We start from the raw sequence: 10,425 nt of genomic DNA, 5'->3' as shown, positions 1-10,425 counted from the left end.
CTTCTACTGCCTTTCTCTGGTGTCTCACACCACCTCTGATAAAAAAGGAACGCGGGGCAAAACGATGCCGCTCCGATGAAGGGATGCATGCGCTGCAGTTTGATGAGGCTGGAAAATGAGTAGCAATGACAGAAAATGGGACTCGGTGATTGTGGGAGACAGGAGTGAGACTTCACGTGATTAGGTGCAAACTAAAGCCGGATCGCGAGAGATTGCTGTGACTTGGAAGGGCGAGAGAGAATCGGAACAAACAGTTCTCCTCTCCTTTACTTTTTTTTTTTTTTTTTTTTTGCTACTGAACTCTTTGGCTCACCCACAACTGTCATTAAATCTGCAATTCAGAGTGCCAACCGAGTAGAGACTGATCCAGCACCTGATGGTATAAGTATGAATAGTCTGTGCTCACTTCGGTGCACGAGTTCCTCACTTCTCTCACTACAGAGCTGAAATGAAAAGAACATTCATATTTATTGTCACATTTTATTTAACTAATAATGTATCTGCCAGAATGTAAAACTACACCTTCTTTACAATATGTACAATATATACAACCGGAAGATAGCATGTTTATATTCCATGATTGGAACCGATTCTATAAAAAGGGGCAGTTCACCCCAAAATCTAAAAAGATGTTGTTCCTCTTACCTGTAGTGCCATTTATCAATCTAGTTGTTTAGGTGGAGAGTTTTGGAGATATTGGTTGTAGAAATGTCTGCCTTCTCTACAATATAATTGAACTAAATGGCACTCAGTTTGATTTGTAAAAACTCAACAGTAATGCATCTTTCCAGAAATCATGACCCGATTTCTCAAGATAATCCACAGTCCTTGTTGTGAGCAGTTTCATGTAGGAACTATTGTCTCTCTTCCGAAACCGATACAATGCACACCCAGCACCTCTGAGCTAGCTAACGTTACAGCTCAGCCGAGGAGGACAATATTGATGTTTACATCTGGTGCTTAGTATTCTTTCTTCTGTAGCTGTTGTAGTTCGGTATTGTGAAATGGTTCCAACAACAACATTTAATTCCATTATATTCAAGAGAAAGCAGACATCTCTAGGGTCGAGATCTCCAAAATTTGCAAACTCACACCAAAACAATCCAGATTCATAAATAGCACTACAGGTAAGAGAAAAAAATACAGCTGTTAAGGCAAATTACATATTCACAGTTTCATATATCCGCTCTGTGTTTTCCAGCATACTACTCCAGCAGGGTATTGACATTAACACAGCTAATGAAATGCACTGAACCCTCGTATTTTCTGGGATACCCTGATTAGCAGCACTGTCATTTTCTGATGACCAAATTAAGACATTTGGCACAAAAAAAGAAGGTTGTATGACTAACAAGTGGTTCTTGGAGCTGGTCCTTTTAAAAAGAGAACCCTTCTCAGTCCGCTTCCAAACTGGTCATTTCTGCCTGCCCACTCTCCCCGAGGAGGCACAGCAACTTCCTGTATGCACTCCTGTTACAAAGAGACATGAAGCAGTCACATTAGTGGACACATTCAATAAAGCATACAGCTAAAGAACATTTCCAGTTGTGTACGTTACACCTTCTTATTGTCTAGACAACTTATAAATAGTTCAAGGTGATGAATGCTGTCTACGTGGCTTCCATGATGTGATTCATTCGCTTGCTCACCTCAAGGCGATGTTCCTGCCCAGTCCTCTCTTGCGTTCCGTGTTTCTCAGACTCAGAGACAGGTTGGGAATGAGAGCTTGAACCACAGAGGAGTCTAAAACCGCCACCGTCTCCAGGACGCCGTACACCTGCCTGTCGTAGACTCCCTCGTTGTCCTCCACAAACGACCTAGGAGCATTGGGATTACACAAACAGTAGAAACCGTGAAGGATAAAAGAGGCTTTAATGTGAAATAGATAGTTCCTACGGTAACTGTGTCAGGGCTTGTGCATCCGGCGCCGCACAGCTCTTTATTGCTATACATTATTGTCAATTACCGCAAGACAGCGATCATCTGGTCGCACGGCCCGGCTGTAGATGCAGCAGCACATCGCTCCACCACAAGCTGTAAGGCGTCTGTGCTCGTCCTCCTCACTGCACAGAACCAACATCCAAAAGAAAATACACAGCCCTTCAGAGACTACTATAAAACACAAACTTGATTGTTTTTTTATTTCTGTGTAATTTGCCCCAAAGTGAGGATTGATGAAAACTGTAAGCATTAAGGACATGTTTGCAACCATCTTGCTGATAGTAAATAAGTACTATAATTGCAGCATTTATTGAGTAGTGAAGTGAAGCTGCAGCAAATGCATGCCTGGACAGAGTTATTATGGAGAACCTTGAGTGAAAAAAAAAAAGGACATAACATTTACGTTAAATAATCAAAATTGCAGCCATACATACATTCATCACTGTGTTAAACAACTTATTATTTATAACTGAAACTTGGTCCTATTAGTGGCTCACATTAGGAACATTTCCTGTATGACATCAGAAGCACCAGGAAACATTATGCCAGTCAGGATTGAATATAACAAAGGTTGTGAGTATCAGGTAATATAGTTACCCTCTTCCTAAAAACAGGGCGGACACAATGGCCCATCTTCCTTTTTACACAGGAACAAGCAGAGACACTCCTTTCTTATTACTCAGAGAACTGTGGTTATGTAGATAACTGAACGTTTTTTTCATAGCAATCAACTTGTTTCTTCCACCGATTGACCAAAATTGCTAGACAAGGACATTCTGAGGACCGCGGCACCAAGTGGAACCAAAGGATGCCCCTCTATATCGACAATTAGAAGGCGCTCACACACAAAACGACACTTTATAAGCTCCAGATTTATTCTTTGCGAGTATGCACAAGCTTGATCTTACCCTGCGGTTCGTTAACCAGCATCACGCAGCGGAGCAGCGAGGGGAGGGGCAGAGTGAGGAGGGCGGGGTCTGAGTCACTGTTTCGTCTGAGAAGCTCCAGTAGGAACATCAGGACCGCCGCTAGCCGAGGAGGAGGGGCGTGGCCTTTAAACTGCAGGAAGCTCTCGCTGAAAAATTGGAAAGGGACACACAAGAATAACAGCATTGTTTAAGAAATATATTTTTGGAGAAACAGTGTAAAAACAAGAAATGATATCAACAAGAATGTGTCTACGAGTATAATTAAAAATGAATGTCAAAGTCAGGTGGTTCCTGGGGCCATGACAGGACAACAACACCCTAGCTCTAGAGACTTACCAGAGCACCTCCAGGATGGTCCTCCTCAGCGCTGCTCCTCGGGGAGTTGCGGTGGCCTCACAGGCACTTAGAAGGACTGGGTGGTTGGCTATGACGCCTATGGAAGGCGAAGTGGGAAGGAAATGGTCCAGATATCTGCGGGTCACAGAGCGGAGCTGCTGCTTCAGGTGGGCGCCCTGAGACTGAGACACGCTGGAAGCCACTGAGAGACCCTGCAGAGGAATAAAAGAAAAGAGTCAACGAAAACATCTGAACAAACTACAGACATGAGAAGTGAAAAGGGTTTTGGTTAGGGTTTCGGGTCTGTTTCATAACACCAAGGGTACTTTATAAATGTCCGCCCTAACCTGTAAATATAGAGGCAGGCTGTCCCTGAGAGCTTTGTCCTGCTGTGTGATGTTGTGTGGAAGCAGCAGCACGTCCACAATTCGGAACAGAAGCTGCTGGGCTTTAGATGTGGCCAGCAGGGGGCTCCAGTGCTTCACTATGCAACCTGAATCAAACAGAAGAAAACAAGAGTCAGACAAACAACAGTAATGATTAAAATAATAGCGCTCCTGAAGCTGTGTCTGTTGTATAATGTGTTTGAAGTGCATACGGTCTGCACCTACCCACAGCCCAGTAAACCAGCTGCAGTCCCTCTTGGTTCTTGCTGACTAGAGACGGTTTGATGTGTTTCAGGATGTCACCGATGTAGTCCAGGGCTCTGGTCACCATGGCAGAACGCTCGGACAGAACCTGCAGACCGCTGTACACACTGCCGACAGCCTGACACCATGACAGAGCAGATGAGAGGATAAATGAAAATATCTTCTTACAAATACAGGCTGCTGTGGTACCGGAGACCGGAGTGACGCATACATCACATCTAGTGCAGACCTCAGTAAAGGTGATCTAAGATGTAAGACATGCTGGGTACATTAACTGAGGATGAGGAGACAGGGTCAGGGACATTGAAGTGTAAATCTTAGACATCCTTCATAAACTCTGTGTGAGAATGCGTTACCTTGACAAAAACCTCCAGGGCTGCAGTGGGCTCGAGCCTTGAGGCTGTGGGCTGGAGGCCCGCTCTCTGGAGAAGACTGTCCACGTCAGGAAGTCTCAGCACGAGCCGGGTCAGTTCACACAACTGCCCCTCCACATCCCGGCCTGGAAGCAAAAGAGGCGTTGTATTTCAATAATAATGTATCATTCATCTCTGATACATACAGGTAAAAGGTAAGATCATGCAATTTTTTTCCAGAAAGATGGAACAATTTCTCAATTGGGAGCAGAGTAAGGGGTCATGGAGATTTATTTTCTTTTGGGTACAACAACCTTTCTAAAAAATGTTTGTTGATGTAACCGGCCCCCTAAAATGAATGAAAAAAACAACTATTAAATGCGTTTGTTGTTGTTATACTCATTTAGGTCACTAGAGGCTGAAGTGGACCACTAAAACATGTTCTAAAAAGGACGGCAAATTACCACAGATTGTATCCATTTATAGCCAAAAGAAAACATGACAGTTATGTTACATCACTTGCCACACACATTATGTACCTTGTGTTTAGAGTGTATTAAGAAATTAAAACTCATTTTTTAATTCCTATTTTGAACATGGGGTAGTAAGCCTCTTGTGGCTGAAAATAGTATTACAACAAAACCCAAAAAATGATCATGGCAAAACGATATCACAGATGAAAAGTAAATACATAAAGATTATCCATGCTAAACTTCTATATAAATATATATTTTTTTTTACATGAGGTTTTAAGTCATAAACACAAAAGAGAAAAAAAAGGAAAAGCAGAATTGTTTTTTCTCACTTCCACTCAGGGTTTACGTAGAAACTAGTAATCTGAAAAGTAAGTACATGTTATATGAAAAAAATAATTCAGATCCTTCCTGTCTTACCCAAAGAGTTTGAGTTTTATAAATTTGTCAACCTTCATTGTTTGGTGATACACCTCTCTGAATTCCCTAATATGCCAGAAATTCCATAAACATCTGTGTCGAAGTAAAGTTTGCCGTGTGTTCAATGGATTGTTTATTATTTTTTTATGACATTGTAGACTCAGTGGCATTACCTGTTCTGCTGTCGGACCCATCTGGGTTCTTCTGAAGGTGCTGCTGTAGAACACAGCGGATCCAGGCCCTCACTGACAGGGTTTGTGCAGAGCTGGACCCGACAACGGCAGAATCACTGTTTAGCGAGGACATGAAATATCAAACATTCAATAGGTGAGTGGCAAAAACCATATACACGAGCACACTTAACATTAATGTCAATGTTGAAATTCACAATCAATGCCTCATTGTGCTGAAGTGGTCATCTTTTTTTGTATTCTGACAGGAGAATGTCAACGCCAAGCCATAAACACTGAGATCCACTTGTGTCTGAAACACATAAATGCCTCTTTTCATCAGATTTCCTCTGAGTTGACATACAGCTTTTAATGATGAGTCTAGAAGGATACAGGGAGCTGAAAATGTATTTCTAAGGCGTGGTAATTTAATTGCATAGTTCACAGGAATGAAAGGGTTATTTCATTTTATAAATAACATATTTCTAACAGCTCAAACAGTAGTGGATGAAGGCTTGGCAGACTGGTACTTCGAAACAATAAATAAGAGTGTGAATCTTCTGACTTTGTAATCAGGTGTTGCACCTTAATATCACTTGGCAACGTCTGAAGAGGGCCTTGGTTGAAATAATGACATTGTACCCTTTTGGAATCAGTTTAGAGGCATGGGAGCAATTTCTTCATTCAAACCTATTTCAATCATAACAAGGACTGTCTAATCTATTAATTAGATAGCACCCAATATACCTACAGGAGTTGTCAAAAACGATTTTGTCACCACGATGAAGCATGATAGCTGACAGGTTCAAGTGGTCATCTTTCCCTGTCAGACCGACCTGATGTTTTCCCAGTAGGACTGATGTGATGGAATGGCTTTGGGATTGAGGTAAAAAGGTACAAAGGGTAGATCTCAAAGGCCAAATGTACCTGTTTAGGAGCAGATGGGTGAGGTATCGAGTTATCAGAGCTGGTTGAACCATGTCGTCCCAGCCAAAGCATTGCATGATGGACTGGACTGGGTGGGGCTGAAGGTCCTGGGGGGCGGAGCTGGGCAGATCAAAGGCCAACAGGGTGAATCCTGAGGAAGATGAAACTTTTTGTTTTAACTTTTTGAGATGCATGAATAAAATGCAGTGTAAGAATTGGAGCCATGCGCCCCGACTTATTTGTCTCAATGTTTTACCATGTTCTCTTCCCTAAATCATCTCATCCTCCTTCCTAACTACTAATTTTCTTCTCTCCTCCAAATTCAATTCAAATGCTCTGCCTTCGTGTGAAATGCTGGCTTCCACTCAAAAATGATCAGTATTGGCGGTCACAAATCCATTTTGGTTGAACTCTTGTCCAAACTCTTTCCCGTCTCCCCCACCCTGTCCTCCTGCAGCCCTTTCCTCCCTCCACTCAGTGTCTCCTCTTCCTCCCAATGGGCGTTACCGACCTGCAGCAGCATCTGCCAGCTGTGCCGGAGGGGTCTGGGAGAGGCGTAGGCTGCGCAGGAAGGGGAAGAAGTGCGCCCAGAGTGCTGCTGCTACCGCAAGGTGGCGCTCTTTCACCACACTGCCGTTACCAGGAGCCCAGGCCGGTGCGGGCGCCGACTGGACACTGCGCTGATGGACCCGTCTGAAAGGACACACAGACACACACACACACAAAGAAAGCAGATAAACAAATCTGTCTGACACAAAATCCAAACATAGTGCTGTGCTCCCATGTACCACACCATCCAACTCCGCCCTCTACTCTCTCAAATCCATTTCTTTTTTGCTCCCCTGTTTCTCCCTCTCTCTCTCTCTCTCTCTCTCTCTCCTTCTTCATGTGTTTTGCCTTTCTTCTCTCCTGGGGGATTACTGCGTGCGGCGGTGCGCTGCAGTGTGGAGCAGAGCAGGGTGGAGGCAGAGGTGGGGAAGGAGAGGAGGATATTACAGGCATAGAGTGGAGCAGCCCTAATGCTGATCCCCTGTACACAGACTATACTTTGGCTCCTCCAGCTCATCCCTGGCCCCGGCCCCAGCCGATACAGCAGCCCCGCAGTGGCTGGCATTAGCCCAGATAAGCAGCTGAAGGAGCTGTAATCTCATTTAGACTGGAGATGATCCTCCTGTCCCCCCTCATCCGCCCGGATGGGATGGGGAAGCGGGGTTGAGGTGTGCCGGGGAAGGACTGAAAAACTAGTTACCCCCCCCTTCTATCCCATCCTAAACCACACACTCTAGTCTGCTACTATTGTGTACATAGTAGCAGACTACACACACACACACACACACACACACACACACACACACACACACAAGCACAAGCAGTGCCTTCCCTTCCAGCAAGGTTGCATCTAATCCAGGGAGAGCTGAGACAATCGATTAGAGTCTGAATTCATTAGCCTCGTTACTACTGCGGGATGGGCCTTTCACACCCATCAACCCTCATTGTACAAGACATCATCAGAGACCCCACTTAATCCTCCTCGCTGCGGCTTCCTCCAACGTGTACAAACTAACACACACACACACACACACACACACACACACACACACACACACACACACACACACACACACACACACACACACACACACACACACACACACACACACACACACACACACACACACACACACACACACACACACACACACACACCATTAGGGACCCTGTTTAACCCTTCCCCCAGCTGCATCAAATGATGCAGATGCATAAAATACAATATAGCATCCCAACAATGACATATCAAACACAAACACAGGCACAAGCTGAATTCAATCCATGTCCACTTTCTGTTTAATAAATTGTCCATGTATCACGATCAAAAAACATAGGTGTAACTGTTTTTAAATTTCTCATAAGTGACCCAACAGCGGTTGTCCTTGACTTTGAAAAGGAAGGCTCAATATCCAGTAAAAGGTCTTAATGCTCACAAAGGAAAACACTTCACAGGGAGGCTTGTATTTCATCGCGCTAAGGAGATGGGGATTACTTGTTTGTCCCTACAACAGATCCAACATGGTGTGCCAACGCCTGCTCACCTCGTCAACGAGCGCCACCCCCACACTCCCACAGCAGAGGGTCATGGGAAGGAATAAAACTGGGGAATTATGCCCAGGACTGGCTTCCTGCCTCAGCACCATGGCGATGGCTATCAAGAGTGAGCGCTCGGACCCTCCGCGTCCTCAGCCGTTGGCAGAATAATTCTCTTAATGTGTGCGGATTCAACGCGGCTCTCAGTAGACATAATGATGCACAGGCTGAATTTGCCAAGCTACATAATTGCCCATTAATTGTGTCACAGAAAAGGCATTAATCACAAAGAGATACCGAGAATTGCCAGGACCGAAGAATTATGTTTAATTTGGTGGGACGGATTGGAATGAGAGAACATGGTGTTTTTTTCCTATTTTTATTATTTGGTTAAATGGGTCAGCGTGGTCCGGGCCATAACACAGACGGCCTCTGGGAGTTCCCCTTCTTCTCTCTCTTCTTGGCCATTAATGTGCAAATGTGTGGCCTCCAACCCCAAGATCTCAGATGGGAAGTTTGGGAATTAGTCAAAGCTAACGAGCTACTATGTTATAGGAGCCCAGCGTTGGAATAAGAGAGGAGTACACTGAGGTTAGTGCTTCTTTTTTTCGGTGTGTGGGCACAGGGAGGTGTGTAGGTTTGTGTGTGAGTGTGTGTGCAGGGTGGAACAATACAGTGGAGAGTTAAGGCAATCATACACCTACATGAATCAGGGAGGGGGCTCGGTAACACTTAACTTTACAATGTCCTAATTCTAGTGTTTCAGCTCATTTATTAACCTTTTGTAAGTGGTGAAAGTATAAAGTGACAGTAATCGTTTTTAGTCAGTAAAGACCACAGTATGTTCCTATGGGCTAAGTAGGGATTTAGGAAATCTCATACTTACAGAGACATGCAGCAAAACCTGGAATATATACCTACTAATAATACTTTTTGTAATAAATTTAAATGTGTCTACAGCGCTGAGTATAAAAAAAAATAGCATTTAGCCTCTAAAGAGCTACATTTTTTCGTCAGGAGTTGGTGGAGAGGAAGAGTGAATTTTGAGTTTACATTAGGGCAGCAAGATATGAGGAAAATATTTGATAATGTTATTGATAATCGCAAAAATGGTAGAAATTGCAATAACTAAGTTCTGAGTTCTGCCTTACTGTTGCTTTCAGCACTTTGCTAATATACAACAAATTGCTTGTTGAATAATAACAGATATAAGTGTATACATTCAAGAAACTTATACACTTACGCATAAGTACTTCTTGCTATACTACATTACTAAAGTAAAGAATTTTTGCAAACTAAGCAAGGTGACACTCAACTCTTCAACACCAGCTTTAACTGAAAATCTACAGTGAAGGATCACACATCATTCCTCACTCCAAAGCCTTCCAGTCTCACCTGATTTGTATCTCTACTCTCCCTTCTGTTCCCACCTCTACCTCCCCACATAAACAGACACTGTTTCAGCTGTGGCTCTCTGACCTTCAGCTGGGGTCGAACGTGTAACGAACACCCGTGTCCCGCTGCTGAACCCGTCCTGACGCCCTACTGACCATGGTCTCCAAACTCACTCACAGCACTGCCGCTGTCCCCACGGCGACAGGAGGGTCCATGGAGGGTCCCTCGGGCCTGTAACTCTACTCAGAGCCTCGCCAGCACCTGGTGAGGGTGACATGGGGGCCACTAGGTCTGCTGAGACTAACAGGGGCCTCAATGCAACACAGGGCCTTTACAGACACTCATTCCTGCTGACAGCACAATCCACCCATTGTCAGTGTGAGAAGTGAGTGGACTCTGGGGCTGGGTGGGGAAGAGCAGAGGAGATCGCTCTCCACTGCTGTGGCCTTTTATCAGATTTTAATAGAAGCTTAGCTTGGCCTTTGCCAGAAAACATTTGTCTGAATGTGTCCACTATCTGTGAGGGAGAAGGTATCGGTGAAAGAAAGGAATGAGAGAAACTGAGAAAAACTAGGAGATAATGGGGGGGTTGGTGAGTATTTACACCAGACTGTCTCACCTGAGCTGGGCGAGGACAATCTGCAGAAAGCCAAGGGCCGAATTCAGCTCTGAGAGGCGGCAAGCGCGCAGCAACCAATCAAAGCCCTCGTTGAGCAGCTTTTCCTCGGATAGGTTGAGGCTGGTGCTCG

At 44.5% G+C, this 10,425-nt stretch overlaps 1 protein-coding gene across 1 annotated transcript in view; it reads right to left on the bottom strand.

The window, feature by feature from the left end:
* Positions 1 to 477: 477 nt before the first annotated feature.
* Positions 478 to 10,425, bottom strand: part of mms22l (MMS22-like, DNA repair protein) — a 19,186-nt gene continuing 9,238 nt past the window's right edge. Inside the window, exons 15-26 of the mRNA XM_054621265.1 lie at positions 10,296 to 10,425; positions 6,711 to 6,892; positions 6,200 to 6,350; positions 5,276 to 5,391; positions 4,213 to 4,355; positions 3,818 to 3,974; positions 3,554 to 3,699; positions 3,207 to 3,418; positions 2,850 to 3,016; positions 1,967 to 2,063; positions 1,650 to 1,817; positions 478 to 1,470 (exon numbers count right to left, since the gene is read on the bottom strand). The exon at positions 10,296 to 10,425 is cut by the window's right edge and continues 160 nt beyond it. Coding sequence (XP_054477240.1) covers positions 1,395 to 1,470; positions 1,650 to 1,817; positions 1,967 to 2,063; positions 2,850 to 3,016; positions 3,207 to 3,418; positions 3,554 to 3,699; positions 3,818 to 3,974; positions 4,213 to 4,355; positions 5,276 to 5,391; positions 6,200 to 6,350; positions 6,711 to 6,892; positions 10,296 to 10,425 — 1,745 coding nt within the window. The 3' untranslated portion in view covers positions 478 to 1,394. The remainder of the gene's footprint in view (positions 1,471 to 1,649; positions 1,818 to 1,966; positions 2,064 to 2,849; positions 3,017 to 3,206; positions 3,419 to 3,553; positions 3,700 to 3,817; positions 3,975 to 4,212; positions 4,356 to 5,275; positions 5,392 to 6,199; positions 6,351 to 6,710; positions 6,893 to 10,295) is intronic.

This window comes from Anoplopoma fimbria, chromosome 20 (genome assembly GCF_027596085.1).
Source record: "Anoplopoma fimbria isolate UVic2021 breed Golden Eagle Sablefish chromosome 20, Afim_UVic_2022, whole genome shotgun sequence".
NCBI classification, from domain to species: Eukaryota; Metazoa; Chordata; class Actinopteri; order Perciformes; family Anoplopomatidae; genus Anoplopoma; species Anoplopoma fimbria.
Note: the sequence above shows the minus strand (reverse complement) of the source record. Positions and strands in the feature narration are given on the sequence as shown.